Here is a 17,053-nt window from a genome sequence, read left to right as displayed (position 1 = left end):
TTGCAAAAATTTCAGGAGATATTTCACAAGCTTGCTTCTCTGTGGCTGACTTTGTTCCAGGCTTGGCATTTGCCTATGTTCCATTAGAAGTTGTATTTAGAGCAGTGGGAGCTGTGTGTAAACAGACATGACTCACAGATCAATACACAGAGTCACTTTGCTGATGAGGATGTGCAGCATCATACAGCCCTCTGAAGACACATTTTCTTATACTGCGGTGTAGCAGATGTTTACACCAGCTTCCCACACAAACAAAATGTGTTTTTGGTATGTCAGAATGTTGCTGTGAATTGTGAATAATCAGAGATGATGTGGAAGCACACCTGGTATATGACAAGCAGCCGTAGATGTTGACATGTCCCTTGTTTTATGTTGATTTTTCTTTGGTTTCCTCACTGGGGGGTCTGAACTAGGATGCCAAAGCCCTCATGCGTTTTTCTTTCTTTCATCTTCATACCGCTTCGATTTTACGAAGTGTTACGAATTAAATATGTACAACTTTGATCCAACATGCAGCCCCATACTGAACAATTAGCAACATACAACTTAATCAGACAGATTTGTTTATTTTGCTTTAATTTTGGCTGTTTTATTGATGAGTTGCACAGTTTAGAGAAAAGGACACATTACAGGAAAGATTTGACGTGCAACTACACCTGAAATTTCCTACGTAAGCACCATAACCTCATGTCAGAGTATATACACTGAAAAAAATTTATATATAAACTATTTTCGCTTAAAGTTACTGATCCCAAACTTTTGAATGGTAGTGTAGCATTTCACAATAATTTTCTCCGCTATGATCCACAGAGAAGCTGACTTTCAGAGATGTGAGGTCTCCTCAGGAGTTTCGACAGGGTGATGTGGCTGAAGTGGTCTGTGATGTCACCAGCTCCCCCGTACCTGTGGTCTCTTGGTTTTACAACAATATGGAAATCATTGAAGACACTGAGAGTAAGTAATCTTCCATACTGACTATCACCTACATTGTAAAGCACACCTTTGCAGCTAAATGGATAAGATACGTATTGTCACTTTAATTGTTAAAAATTATTGTAGAATTGTTCTGGAGATGATTTGAGAAAGAGAAAAAGAAACAAACAAACAAAAGGAAAGTATTATTATTATTGTATTTTATTTTTGTATTATTGTATTGTAAATATTAAGAATTTAAGACCTTGTTTCACTGCAAGATTTTTAAAATAGTATACCTTTGCCAAACCAATTGTGACAAGTGTTAACATGCAAGTTGGAAAAAAAAAAAATCTGTTGTTTTTTGTAGATGTGATTTCAGCCAGCAATAAATATAGCTCCTTTGAAGGTAAAATTAGCCTGCCATTAACACGCCATCAAATATTTTGTTTTCCAGAGTTTCAACTTCTACAAAACAACAATTTGCAAGTCCAGAGAGTGACTAAAGCAGATGAAGGAGTGTATCGCTGCGAGGCCAGAGTCGAGGCCAGGGGAGAGATCGACTTCCGGGACATCATCCTGGTGGTTAACGGTGAGTTTGGGAAGCTGTGATGTCCACTGAGATGGATACAGTAGTCTTTCATAGGATCTGTCAGTTTAATTAATACTTTAATTTAATTATCAAATTCGTAATTTCCATTTTTTGGAATTCCAGCCCTATCTTTTAGAAGAAAGCCATGTATATTCTGTTATCTCAATGACATTAGTCCTGTGCGATCTGATGGGAAGGAAACGACACAGGGACATCACCCCTTCTGGGTGTCCTTGTCTAATTCAATGATAGCAAACATGAACGGGTGTCTGTTTAGTTTACTTCCGATACTTTCCTTGCTGATCCAATCATGGTGCTCAATGAGGCTTACCGATAATCCAGCCGACATGACAGAAACACATATCAGAGGCCGACATAAAATAAATGTCACTCTGCGATGCTGTTCAGAAGCCCCTGGTCAGATAAGTGTTAGATAGAGGATACAAAATTAATATGTCTTTGTCCTCTAAGAGATGTTTTGATCTTTTTGTCAGTTGAAAAGTCTGGACATATTAAGATGACTTTGAAATACCCAGGCCATACATACTAAACAGTGTCTCTGTAATATCTGTAATGTTGTGGCTTTAATGCGTGAGTTAGGCTGCAGAGAGCTTATCTTATCCCTGGCCCCTGCGTGATATGTGTTCATATGAATATAGATATGTATAGAAATTAAATGAAAGTGACTGTTCAAGGAATGGAGATGATTTCTTATGCAGAAGTTTTCTTTTAATTGGTTTGCATGAATGAGCAGCACTGTAATTTGTTGCATAGCTCATATGAGTTCTTAGATGTTGCATAGAAATATCAATGTCATCACAGATACTGTATCTCTTCAAAAATGTAAAATTCTTTTGAATGGCATAAAAGAAAAAAAAGTCTAGTAAAAACTGCAATTTAAAACAACTGGTTTCTTTTTAAATGTATTTAAAATTTAAAATCTTATTTATTTCTGTGATGGCAAAGCTGAATTTTCAGCAGGCATTATTTTAGTCTTCAGTGTCACATGATCCTTCAGAAATTGTTCTGATATGATGATTTGCTGCTCAAGAAACATTTCATATTGTTATCAATGTTGGTCTGCTTAATATTTTTGTGAAAAGCAGGAACCCAAACAGAAAATTGCATTTATTTAAAAAAGATTAGATCACACATTTTTAGCATTATAAATGTCCTCCTTACTTTCACTTTGAAGCAATGTATTGTAACTGCCTCAGATTAACAATTAAGATATTAATAAGATCTCAATGGTTTTTACACCAGTTTATGACTTGTAGGTCTTCGTACTTTAAAATAACTGCTTTATTGTCATTTTTATTTGTAGCTGATTTATTAGCCTTTAAAAGTGTGTAGTTGTTGATGCAAAAGGTCAGTTCAGTCTATGTTAGATGGTTTGCTGGCCTGATTTGATGTCTTAACCCTCTGGAGTCTAAGGGTATTTTTGGGGCCTGGAGAAGTTTTGTCATGCCCTGACATTTGTGCTTTTTTCAGTTTCTTATAAATATCTAAATGGCTGAAGTCTAATCTCACTGTAATCAGCACAAACTAGGCTATAATAATATGTGAGCAGCATGTATGTACATGATTGTGTTTTTGAGAAAAAAAAATGTTATGCGTGGTTAGTGAAAAACTAAAAATGTTAAATCACTTGAATAAGGCAATAAAACACATACAGAAAATTGGTTCCCAGATATTTTGAGAACTGGAGCTTGTAGCCTAGAATTTTTTTTTCTAAATGATGTGAAAATCATCTTGTTTACTCACTTACAGAAAACAATATATTGATTTAAATTTTCTAAGACACTTTTTGTTGGTAAAAGTCATATGCGAGTAGGCGTCAACTATCATGAATTCACACCTGAGAAGACAAAGGCCTGCATAATGAGCTGCATAATGAGCCATTCAGTCAGCTGTGTCACTGAGAGGGATGAGTTACAAGAAAGAATGTGAGGACAAAATAAATCTATATAATTTTATGTTTGTAGTTTATTTAGAATATATTTAATTATCCCACAAAATAATTTAATATTCACTTGTGAGTGCAGTTAAACAGTTTATTAGGAAAAATCAAAGCTGACTTTCAAACTGAATTTTTTGCATCATTACTCCAGTCACACAATCCTTCAGAAATCCTTTTAACAATCTTATTTTCTACAAAAAAACATTTATTGTTATTATTATCATTATTATTATTATTATTATTATTATTAATGTTGAAAAGAGCTGAGAATATTTTTTTTTAGGTTTTTTAGGGGGGATAAATTGAAAGAACAGCAATGATTGTTACATTTGTTACAGTTACATTTATTGGTACATTTATATTATTTACATCAAGCTTTTGAATGGTATAGTAGTGTACATTGTTATTGAAACTTCATAATATTTCACTTGATTATACATTAGTCAGGAATTATAGTTTGGAAAAAGTCTTTGGAAAAAGTCTAACTAGTAAAATGTTTACACGTTATGTGAAAACTAGTACAAGTATATAAATCAATAAAAAGAGACTTACTCATGTTTATGATCTCTGCTGAATAAAGTGCTTCATTCTTTTTTCTGAGGAAATCCAAATCTCAAATCCTCAACCACATCACATCTTTTTGGGGTGAATTATGTCTTATTCCTCCCATCGCGAAGCAAACAGTAAAATAATAAAAAACTTGAAGAACAGTCTCGCTGCGTTGTCTTCTTTTGTGTGGGCGTATTCAAAAGCCGCGCGCTTCAGTGAAACATTTGAATCTCAAAAGCGCGCTCGGCGCGGGGGCGTGGTCGCATTAGAAGATAATGAAGTGAGACGTGAAAAACGGACATCGCGTTGTTTTCATATGGATTACTTTATCACAGAATATTTATTTTCAGCAGCACCAGTTTAGTTTAAAAGTAGACATGTCAGGCTTTCTATAGATATCTCTCTCATGTCTCTTCGTTGAGTATTCACTGAGTTACAGTTCATTTTAATGACGCATTTGTATCTGAAGATCAGCGCAGACAAAGGCTGCAGACAGCACTCCTTGTTTGTTATCTTTATTTTTATAAGTGCACAAAGTTTTGTTTGTTATTATGTCTGTATACAAAAAAAAGTAGACCCTTTACAGATTCGATTGATGTATTGCACTTATCTGTACGATCAAAACTGAAAGTGTAATTTAAGTTCTTTTCGGGGTTATCAGGAGAAAATACCCCAAAACGCGTATACGCGTTAATCGACTCCAGAGGGTTAATGCCCAATTGTGTCTCACATTAGCAGAGCTGTTTCAGTTGGGCATGCGTATCTGGGCATAGGTTAAATTAGATTACTGGCTTTGGAAAATAGGCATTGATTGGCAAGAAAGTCAATGATAATCTTGTTGGAACCATTCTGGTGCATGACAGCCCAGTGCTGTGCAGTGTGTGTGTGTGTGTGTGTGTGTGTTTCCTCCATGAGGAGTGTATGAACAGCAGGTTTGGAAGGTACTGAGGGGCCAAATTATTAAGGGCTTTATAAACAAATAAAACAATTTAAAATCGGTTCTATATTTGATGGGTAACCAGTGCAGTGCAGATAAAATAGGAATTGCCGGCTCATACTTGCGGGACCCAGAGAGTAGTCTAGCAGCTGCATTTGCACTAGCTGCAGACGGAAATGGAAGACTGAGAAACACTGTAATAAAGTGAATTACAATAATCTAAACGATTTATGAATGTGAGAGTCACCGTTTGGAAATCACTCTGTGATAAGAAGATTAATTAATCAGTCAATGAGTCGAACTCAAGAACCGGATCAGTGTGAATTGTTTTTTTAATGCATTCATTGAAAAGATCTCATTCAAATGAATGATTCATCCATGACTCATTCTTGATTCATGAATGAATCAGTCATGACCTCAACTCTTGCTGTCTTTGGCAAATACATAAATTAATGAGCGAATTAGCAATGTTAAATTTTGACTTTAATTTGTTTCTCATACAAAGCTATAATTTGACTTGAAGACTTATATAAGAATATAGTTGTCAAATCATATGGGTCAAAATTTCCTTTTTTGTTTTGCAGAAGACAGAAAGTATTGCAGGTTTGGAACAGCATGATGATGAACTATCACTTTAAGTATGAAAAAAGTACATTTGTAAGATCAAATTCAGAGGAACTATAAAAACCAAGAGGTCTGCAGTACCCTGTGTGTGATCTTTGAGCTGCCCACTCACTCATCATTACCACCTGCTCAATTGTAGGACTTCCTCCAAGGTTAGAATTATTTAACCCTGGAGAGCGGACAAAGCTTGCTGAGCTGCTCTGGTTTGAGACTGAACCCCAGCAGTAATGATGATGATGCCCATTAGGACCTCCACGACTGTCATTTCATCAACAAAAGCGCACTTATTTCTGCTTCAAAGTGCCCTTGCAGGAGTAATGCATGCCGTTGAAGCACTGAAGACAAATGGCAAATGGCAAAACAATTGTAGCATTAATTTGAACTTGGCTGTCAGCTGTTTGGGTCTAGCTAATGAATGACCCATAATGTGCAGGGGGAAAAGCAAACAGTGTGTGCATTTATGATTTCTAATAAAGGATGAGAGGGATGTGTTAATATACTGCCAAGTCAGGCTGAAAGTGACCATGAATAAAACATCCATTTAATCTAATCTTTTTACCCCGGCGCACACTCCATTAAATTGTGTTATGTCTTTAACCAGTCACAACTCAAAATGATGCCTTCTTTCCAGACAGGATGGCTCCATCCATTCCCTAAACCAAAAAAAAATTGCAAAAGGGAGCAAAAATGCTGTATTTAAAAATCAGTGTAGGAAGTTTGCAGAAGAACATCACTGCCTATTATTGAAACTATTTGAAAGCCGTTCCCTCTGAGGTGAATTACCTCATTCTGAAGGGCATGGCAGAGTAATTTCTGAATGAGTTGAAATTGGGTTAGGTTCAGTCTGAAATTACTGCAGTTCTCTGCAGAGATGGAAATATAAAAATTCACACTCAAATCATCGCACATTCCCATAATAGGCTGAGCCAATGAAAATAGCTATCTGCCTGACCTTGGAGTTCACATATAGAGCTTTAATAGACTCACGCATATACTTTCAGCTGTAAACAGTCACCTTACAAAGATAAGTCGATTTTTTTTTATGAATATAAACTGTGAAAAAAAATTTGTGAGACTGTTTGTTTGAGGTCATTCGGGTTGACCTCTGTTTGACCCCGAAGTCTTTCTCCATTGACCTTTCACTAAATTATTAAGTGGACTGCTCAGGACATATTGATTTGGACACAGAGGGTGGCTGATGTATTTATTCATTCTTTTTCTGGCTTGTGAGGGGGCATTTTGAGTGTGATCACGTTGTTGATGTTCTGTATGCACAGGAGATAAAGGTGAGTGAATAAGGAGTTAGTCCTATCAACTGCTATGTCTGTATGTGTTGGAATATAAATAAAAACTCACGACATTACAGGATAATACAGCATTTGTGTTGTCATGCACTCTAAAACATTTTCAGCGTGAGCAGACTTTGTACAGTGAAATTTGAATCTTGGATCTCATGAAAACAGCATCTGAGTGTTAATTTAGCTCAGTGGTTGCCGCATGCTGTCAACCACCATTCCCAGGAAGTGAGAACATGTTGATGGCTTGTGAATGAATGTGTCATTTGAATAAGTATTTGTTGAGACTAGAACATTTGAGAAATAGCATGAAAACTTCCAAGAGATTTCACACTGAAAATTTTGAAATGATTTGAAGTTTTTTGTATTTGTATAATTCAAAAGTGACAGAGACCTTATACAGTATTTTTCTTTCTCGAACAGTTCCGCCAGTCGTCTCTGTGCCACAGCAGTCTTTTAATGCTACTGCGGACTATGGAGAATCTGTGACCTTCACCTGCCGGGCCTATGGCTCACCTGAACCTGATGTTACTTGGCACAGGTATGACAAACTTATCACCATTGCTGCAGACTCAGAGTGTGGATCATGTTTTAATCAATTGTCAAGTGGATCAATTGGCAAGTGGATCAAGTGGATCAATTTTATAGAAATATACAGATGTCTAAAGCCACTTTTTGTGTATATAATGCTTTCATTTGCACTTATAATGCTTTTCATTATTCAGAAAATCATATTTGAATATTATTTATGTTCTATATTTATTATTTAATTTTATATAATGCATTTTATTATTAAGTAATAATAAAAATAAAATAAAATTATTTTAAAATTATTTTAAAAATATATATATAATTGTTCAACCACACCTTCTGCTTTTCATGAAAAATTACAATAACTGTTTTTTTCCCCTCGGAAATCAAGAGTTTTGATGAGTTGAGGTGTCACGCAAAAATTGAGGAGCAGTAATTAGGAAACAGGAAAAAGGGTAGTGCAGCCAAGAAAGAGCTGTGATGAAAAGGAATGGACACATTTATTCCATCCTTAATGTGTGGGATTTGAGTGACAGCAGCCCAAAGCGTTGATTACAGGCTCTCAATCATTGTAATTACCTCCGCCTCGGATGAGAATGAACACGATCCCTGCCGAGCATTCTCACACGTTGACCTTTAATGAAGGAGCCTAACCAAACCACTCACTGATACACTGGAACATGACAAAAGCACCACCAATAACATTACGTCTGCTGTAACCTAATAGTTTTCATTTAATTTTGTATGTCTGCTGCTAAAAAAAAAAAAAAAAAAGGACTGTGGAGGAAGTAAAGTGTATTCTGGTTAAAAATGAAATACGTTCTATAAATGTATGTATGCAAGTATAGAGTTAAAGATCTAAATTGTGTTGATTTCAAATATGCTTCGACATTGCCATCTACTTAATACTGCCTAACCAAACTTTATGAACATTGATGAATGTTGCAGGCATTCACTTATCAAAAATTTTGTAAAATGTCAAATGTTAAAATGGCCTACTGACTGAAGGATTTACTATAAACAAAGCTTAAGGTAAATCATTTAACTCTTTATAATTATTATTTATCATTTACCTGACATATATATTCTTTCTTTAAAAGTGTTATTTTATTTTACATAGATTTTTAATTACTACACATATGGACATTTTGTTATACTACATGAATATTTAAATAAACTAGTAAATAAGGTGGTTTAATGGTAAAATTAACCAGTCACGTGCTCATTTTTACCCTTTTTAATGTTAAAAGAGGTCAGTTAATTAGTCAATTAGCCTTTTACATTGTGTAATTAAATTTTACATTTGTAAAAGATGGATGGATGGAACAATAGACATATGGATGGATGAATGAATGACAGATAGAACAATAGAATGATTGATAGATGATTGACTGAATAATCTGCTCCGTCCCAATTAGCTGCTAGCACCTACATAATAGGGTTAATTTCAATAAGGGACAACCTGGAGACTGGAATGTTACTAAGATCACAGACCTGCTCAATTATCATTGTGCCCTTGAGCACTGCACTTGGTTGCACCACTGAGACTTGTGTACAATTAGTGTCACTACAGTTAATTTGTTGTAATGTCCTCTGGCTGAGAAACATCTGCTCGATTTCAGCAGTTTTGTTGTAAGCAGCTACTGGAATGGAGCATCTGTCTGTTTGTGTCTCTGTTGACTCTGTCTGAATAGCCAGAGAGAGCGTGATTTGATTCCTTTCTCCCCATTTCCTGTAGCCACACAGGTCTCTCTGCTTTAAATAGATTTCATTTCCGTTCATTCCTCTCCTAACTTTATGACAGTCTGAAGCTGCGCTGTAATCTTTTCCAAAAATATTTCATTATTCTGTCCCCACACTGAATGCATTGAATGTAACAGAATATTCTGAAATGTTTTATCTCTATCTATGATGAATAACCCATCACCTGGCATTTCTTCGCTTCCTACATCTGCATTATGTATAATATTTTTTGTTTGGCTGGTCAGGGAAATTTAATTCTTGCAATATGAATAATGCCACAGTGTTGAGAATTTAGGCTTTGTTCAACTGATATGTGTTGTATATGTGTGGTTTGTCAGGAAGGGAGTGCAGCTCCAGGAATCGGAGCGGTATGTAATGAGAGCTCGAGGTACGACGCTCACAGTTCGAAACATTCAGCAGGACGACGGGGGCTCCTACACCTGCAAAGCCTCTAACAAGGCAGGAGAAGTTGAGCACGAACTATTTCTCAAGGTTTTTGGTGAGGACACCTTTTTTATTGGGTTACGTAACTCTTCTTACTTTACATAGGATGTTACCTGTCAACTTAAGCATGCTTGCTGTCTTGTCGAATTATGGTTCAAATTTTGAACTGCCCTAACAATTTTATAACATTGAAAATCTCAAGCCGCAAACTAGTACTGTATATAATGAAAGGAAAAGGCCAGACATTGTCAGGATGATGTGACATCATCCAGAATAAGTGGTTGTGATGGCATGAATAAATCATTCTGATTAAAGCCTTATTGTTGACTATGTTGCTGCATATTTTGCACTGGTGTTGTTGTGTTTTGCTCCCTTTGAGTTTTGTGTCATGTGGTGATAATTGTAGTTGTGTATGTTTACATGCAGCAAAAGCAAAAAATGAAAAATCAGCTCATTATAAAAACCTCAGGAAAAGTGTGTTTACATTTTGAAATTGCCAGGGTTTTCTTCATTTTTTTGGTGATAAAATAAACATATACAGTTAGAGCTATGTAATAAAATTTGCATGCAGAACGAATGTGGTGTAATGCGCACATTAAGGTTATTTACTTTAAAGTTTAAAGTTTATTTCTTATTTATTTAAAGTTTATTTGTTTCCGGGGCAGTCATGGTTAGAGAGTCGGACTTGTAACCCAATGGTTGCGGATTCGAGTCTTGGTACCGGCAGGAATTGTTAGGTGGGGGGAGTGAATAACCAGCGCTCTCTTCTACCCTTAATACCACGACTTGAGGTGAGACCGTTGAGTAAGGCACCAAACCCACAACAGCAAAAATGCCTGCCTACTGCTTCGGGGGTGTGTTCACGGTGTGTGTGTGTGTGTGTGTGTGTGTGTGTGTGTGTGTGTGTGTGTGTGTGTGTGTGTGTGTGTGTGTATGTGTGTGTGTGTGTATGTGTGTGTTCACTACTCACTGCTGTGTGTGTGCACTTGGATGGGTTAAATGCAGAGCACAAATTCCGAATATGGGACACCATACTTGGCTACACGTCATGTCACTTCACTTCACTTATTAAATTTCTTCATGGTTGAAAATTGTTGTGCTACTTAATATTTTCGTTAAAACATGATCTTTTTTTTCCCAAGATTCTTTGATAAATAGAAAGTGTTTGATCAATTTAATGCATTTTTTCTAAAAAGTTATCTTACTGACTTACCCATCTTACTATAAATCTTACTGACCTCTAAACTTAAATGTTAGTGTAAAATAGATCAAATGTATATTATTAACAGAATTTAGAGTAAATGTATATTATTAACATAATTTACATTTAATAAACCAATGTATTTAATATATAAAGATATATATAAATTTAAGTCAAGTCACCTTTATTTATATAGCACTTTATACAATACAGATTGTGTCAAAGCAGCTTACAGTGTCAAACAGGAAAATAGTTTGTCAATAATGCAAGAGGACAATAACAAACAGTCAATTTTTCAGTTAAAGTCAGTTCATTGATAATTCAGTGATGTCATCATCCAGTTCATCTCTCTTCCAATGGTGTCTGTGCTGACAATATTGCCAGAAATTAATCATCCATAACTAAGGAAGCCAAAGGCGACAGTGGCAAGGAACCAAAACTTTATTGGTGACAGAAATGGAGAAAAACCCTTGGGAGAAACCAGGCTCAGTCGGGGGACAGTTCACCTCTGGCCAGACGAAACCAGCATGGCATGGTTTAATTCTAGGCTCAACACAGGTCAGATTGTGCAGAGGACTTGTCTGGTTCCTGTGGTCTTGTCCTTTTGGTCTTTGCAGGGGATCTGTCTCTGGGGATCATCTAGTTGACATGTTCTCAGCTGACATTGAGGGCTGTAGAGGTCGTCTCAAGGTGCTGATCCACCATCTGGTCTAGATATGGACTAGATCTGGGTGGCTACGCTGACCATCTGGCCTGGAAATGGACTGGATCTGGGTAGCTGTGGTAACCTCATAATAAGAATGAAACAGTACATCAGGTGTTATGGGAAGTGTTCCTGGTTCTGGTTGACCTAATTAATTTAGCCAAACAATCCTTTAACGGGTTTGAATTAAATAAATTTGATAGTGTGTTATATGAATGCCAGGTTAAAGAGATGGGTCTTTAATCTAGATTTAAACTGACAGTGTGTGTCTGCCTCCCGAACAAAACTAGGTAGATTGTTCCAGAGTTTGGAGCTATATAGGAAAAGGATCTACCACCCGCAGTTGATTTTGATATTCTAAATATTTTCAAATGGCCAGATTTTTGAGATTGCAGTGGACATAAAGGACTATAATGCAATATGAGCTTGCTCAAGGAGCTAAACCATTCAGGGCTTTATAAGCAATTAGCAAGATTTTAAAATGTATACAATGATTAATAGGGAGCCAGTGCAGAGTTGACAGAACCAGGCAGAGTTGAGTTTTTATATATATATATATATTTTTTATATTTTCACTCTCTGTCATGGGTGTCACCATTTGATGTGTGTGGGCAGCATACACCATCCCAGAACCCCAAGATTGTCATGAACTCCCACCCAGCCTCCCTCTCCTATTTCTATCCTGCCAGTCTCCATCAGCTTTGTGGCTGGAGGATCCCTTGGCCTCAGCCCACTGACCCAGTGGCTCCACCATGGCTCCTAGTTCCCTCCTCTCCGCTGTGGTCTGTCAGTCCCCCAGCTCCACCAGGCTCCCTTATCCCGTCGACCTGCCCTCGCCTCCGGAGTACACCCTTCTGGGTTTGCCTCGTTCCTTCATCCCTCTGGCTCTGTTGGGCTCCTCTCTCCCTCCAGCTCCACTTGGTACTCTGTCACCCTGGCTCCAACATGGCCTTCCGGATCCCTGCCTATGCCTTGGTCGCCTGAGCCATCTGCTCCGTCTTGGCCCTCCGGATCGTCTGCGTTGACCTGGCTCGTCGGCTCTACGTCTCTGCCCTGGGCACCTCTTCCACCTGCTCCGCCTCCGTCAGTCGGCCCCCTGGTGTTGTCAGCCCTTCCTCCACCATGGCTCCTCCCTCCATCGGCTCCACCTAGGGCCATCTAGTCCAACACTTAGCTCCTCCTGCTCTGGAATGCTCCCTGGCTCCTCCCCCATCTGATACGCCATGGTTCCTCCTGATTCCATCACCGCCCTGGTCGCCTGCCTGCCTTCCTGCCTGACCTTTGCTGTCCCCTGTTACCATCCCAACTCCACTCCTTTTTCCTCCTCCTTAGTCCCCTCTGTCCCTCTATTGTTGTTTTTGTTATGGTGCAAGGTTGCACCTGGGCAGAGGGGGGAGTACTGTCATGATCATGGACTTTTAGTTTGTTTTCTTTCCTCATGCTTCCCTTGAGTTAGTTTCCCTTTTGTGTCTGATTGTGTCATTCTGTTCACCTGTGTTAATTATCCTCATTTGGTCTGTGTATTTAAGTTGCTCCATTTCTGTTCATTCTTCGTCTGGTCTTGAACATCAAACTTTGTGTGTCACCAACCTGCCCTGTTTGGATTATAGCCAACCTGTATGTGGATTATAAAAGTCTGTGTGTTTGCTATCTCGCCTCTCTGTCTGTTCTTCAGCACAGTAGTGTGACATTTCATTAGTTTGGCAAATTGGTATGTATTGTTGGGCCGCAAAGTAATAGAGAGCTGAGTATCGTCAGCATAACAATGAAAGCTAACACCATGTTTGCTGATGATATCTCCCAAGGGTAAAAGCGTGAAAAGCAGCGGTCGTAGTACTGAGCCTTGTGGTACTCCATACTGTACTTGTGATTGATATGATACCTCTTCATTCACTGCTATGAATTGATGATAGTCAAATAAGTAAGATTTGAAGCATGCCAATTTAATTCCACTAATGGCAATATAATTTTGTAGTCTACTCAAAAGAATGTTGTGGTCAATAGTGTCAAATGCAGTGCTCCAGTAGCACTAATAGAGAAACACAACCATGATTGGATGATAAGAGCAGATCATTTGTAACTCTGTTGAGAGCAGACACCATCTAAATCCTGACTGGAAATCCTCACAGATGCCGTTTCTCCCTAAAAAAAGAACATAGCTGAGAGAAAACTGCCTTGTCTAGTATTTTTGACAGAAAATGGAGATTTGAGATCAGTCCGTAATTAACTAATTCTCTAGGATCAAGTTGTGTTTTTTAATGAGAGGCTTAACAGCCAGTTTGAGGGATTTGGGGACATATGCTTAATGATATTGCAGTGTTTCCCACAGACTTACACTCTATTTGTGGTGGCACTTCCCCCTGGGAAAATATATATATATAAAACAGCAGATGGGCTTATTGAAAATGCACATTCATTCCCTGCCAGCAGGAGGTGCTTTAGGAGCAGCAGAAATAGCGGTTCCCCAGTAACAGCTGTAATCAAAGCAGCGTTCTGCTCATAAATGCGACTTTATCAGGCATTATAGGAAAGATTAAATGAAAATTATGTCTAAACTTTTCAAGATGCATTCATATAAAAACACCCACGCTAACGGCTGCATGGTTAGAATTTTATCTCTAATAGTAATAATCTTAAGAAGTTCATTACTGCTGTGCTGTTGGGAAATGTCTGCACCTGTTGATGCTTTATTTCTCGTTAATTTAACCACTATATTGAATAAATGCCTGGGGTTGTGTTTGTTTTCTTTTCTTTCTGACACATGTATTTTTACATGTGTTTTATACTTAAAACCAGCACTCTGAGAAATACTGTCGGGGAGCGTGAAAGGAAGACTCAAGAGCACTGAAATACTGAAAATATTACTATAAATTGTATCAACACCTCCTCCTTTACCTTTTGGATGTGGCTCATGTTTTAATAAAATTTATATAAACATCTTATATTAATGTTTCTTGATCTTATCGCTTACATGCAATGATTACCCATATATGAGTATGTAACCATTAGGTTTCTGAACCCTGGTTTCGGTTATGGTTGAATTTTAAACTGCAGTAAATAAAACCTTTCGATCTTCCGTATGGATAGTGTAACAACAAGAACCCTTATGTATTGAAAGGTGATTGATCGGTACATCCCTGAGCTTCCTTCTCTCCAGTCCGGCAATGAGACATGCTTTTCTTCCATAAACAGATGGCCTAAATTGCACGAGAATGGGTGACACATTCTTTATGGAAAGGAATTTCGATTTCTATTTTCATGAAGCTACCAACATTTTCCCCGATTATTCAGATAGCACCTTGTCTGCTCATGTAAATGTATGTAGATTTATTCTGTAGTCATCAGAATCCTTTCCATGTGCAAGCAAAAGGTATTCTTCAAAGCAGCTCATTTAAATGAGCATCCGTTATTGGATGGGAGTTTTGTTTTGCAAAGCGTGGTGGGAATCCGAGTTGTAACTTTCCTTTATGACCCCTGACAGCTAACAGAGACAAGGCTGATAGGGTTTCCACTCAGCTAGGCACGTACCTTCTGTCTTTCCTGCCTGCTCATATAACTTGTTTTTGGCTTTAATGAATGGCATCCCAAGGTTCTAGAGCTGGATTGTCTCATCACGCTTTATCTCAGCACTGTTTTGCCATTTACTGATATATTTGTGGGTTTTTCCCAGTGGTATTTTAGTAAACTTCTTAAATAATTATTATTGTTTAAAGTGTGTAATGAAACTCTTTGACACTGTATAAATCATGGGATGCATTTGCTGTCTGTTGACAAATATGTTAAAGTTGTTGTTAAAAAGTGGATTTTAGGCATCTGTTTGCATGGATGAATGAATCATATAGCTCCTAAAGAACATCTAAATGTAAATCAGTCTTTATCATTAGGATTATGCTCATTTCTTAGATTAATTGTTAGTTGATTCAATCCCTAATGTCAGCATAGCAAGAGAAAGTGATTATGCTTATAAGATATTTTCTCACTGTTCAGCTGTTGTCTTTATTTATCCGCTATTATTGTGCACCCTGCAGGAAAGCATTTTTTTAATGTATATTTATCAGGTTAAGCACTACAATGGTGTCACCTCATTGCTTGAAGGCTGCCGCTGTTGTACATCAGTTACCCTACTAATGAGCGTTGCTACACAAGACAAGCCTTATCACAGATTTATGATGAGAATCTTAAATTTTCCTATGCCAAACAACCCCTGCAGTTTACTAATGTTTATTTACCAGTGGGAGCCTGTTAGATTCAGATAGCAATAGATGTGTTGCGTTTGTCAATGTGGCCCGTATTTATCAAGCTTCTCAAAGTGCCATTTTAGTCTTAAGTCCTGAGAATTCATTAATTTTACTTCTACATTCAAACTTAAGTATAAAAGCAAGTTATCAAATTTCTTAAAGCTAAGAATCACTCTTCCAGTTAAGACAGCTCGAGAGGTCTCTCAAGTGGTTAGGAGTGGCCAGTAGGGGCTTGTGATGGCGCTGAGGAGACAGAGACGTGCGCAAATATTTGCAGTTAATAAAACAGTTACATTTCCTCAGTTATTCAACTTCAGTGTAGCGCAAATATTATATGCTCTTTAAAAACACTCCCGTTATCATCAGTGAAGCTGCCTACACTGTATCATGAATAAATCTCTTACCCCTTATTTACACTGCACACGTCTGTGGCACGTTATGGCTCAGACACGGCCACCGTAGCTGAACACGGCTACTCACCATAGATAGGCGCCTATATTTTTGATGGATAATAATAATAATAATAATCGTCTTGCTGTCGTCAAAGAAATCGGCAACAGGAGATATCTCTGACTATCATCGATACACGATACTATCGTCGACCCTTGTCTATCCTACTATCAGCACAACCCTAAATTGAAGGTTGTGATGACTATTCATTTTCTTACCATAATGTATTCTCTTGAAAAATCTTTACATTCAAATGTGTGTTGAATGTAAGCTCCTATTACGAATTTAACCATTCAATGTGAATTTATCTAAGAATATTCTTAAATAAGGAAATCTATTCACTGATTGGTCCATGCGTATTTCGTCATCCAAAATCCTGTTTGTGACACTGCAGTGTTGTGAATCAACTCTAAGACTGACACTTAAGATTTAGTCCTACACTTCGCTTAAATTACGACTGAGATGCTTGATAATTAACTTTTAAGCGTAGCTTTGAGCTAAGAATTTTTTACACTTAAGTCAATTCTTAGCAGCGTTCTTGAGAGTCTTGATAAATACGGGCCCTGAACTACAGACAGCAAAAGGCTGACCTTTCTGCAATATTCTGTTGTTTTCTCTTCCAGCTGGGTGCCCATGAAGAATTTTTGATTGTCAGACCAGAATGATGTTGTTGACGCAAAGTTCAGTCTGATATTTACTGAATCGTTACCCATGTGCAATATGTACTCTGAAAGAGAAATCTTTATTGAGTAGTAGATTATGTCAGAGTGTCCAGAAGAAAAAAAATATATTTTTTTATGTATATGTTTCCTATAGATGATGTGAAACTCATTGAGGAACATTCTATGTCTTTATTCTGAAAATAAAAAGATGT

General features: G+C 37.4%; 1 protein-coding gene across 4 annotated transcripts in view; it reads left to right on the top strand.

The window, feature by feature from the left end:
* Nucleotides 1–17,053, top strand: part of LOC109093779 (neural cell adhesion molecule 2-like) — a 184,499-nt gene that overhangs the window by 133,412 nt on the left and 34,034 nt on the right. For all 4 annotated transcript variants that reach the window (XM_042764060.1, XM_042764059.1, XM_042764058.1 and 1 more), the window contains exons 4-7: nt 811–954; nt 1,370–1,504; nt 7,293–7,410; nt 9,482–9,642. In XM_042764060.1, the coding sequence (XP_042619994.1) occupies nt 811–954; nt 1,370–1,504; nt 7,293–7,410; nt 9,482–9,642 (558 nt within the window). The remainder of the gene's footprint in view (nt 1–810; nt 955–1,369; nt 1,505–7,292; nt 7,411–9,481; nt 9,643–17,053) is intronic.

Source organism: Cyprinus carpio, chromosome A9, assembly GCF_018340385.1.
Source record: "Cyprinus carpio isolate SPL01 chromosome A9, ASM1834038v1, whole genome shotgun sequence".
NCBI classification, from domain to species: domain Eukaryota; kingdom Metazoa; phylum Chordata; class Actinopteri; order Cypriniformes; family Cyprinidae; genus Cyprinus; species Cyprinus carpio.
This window is presented reverse-complemented; position numbering and strand designations above follow the sequence as displayed.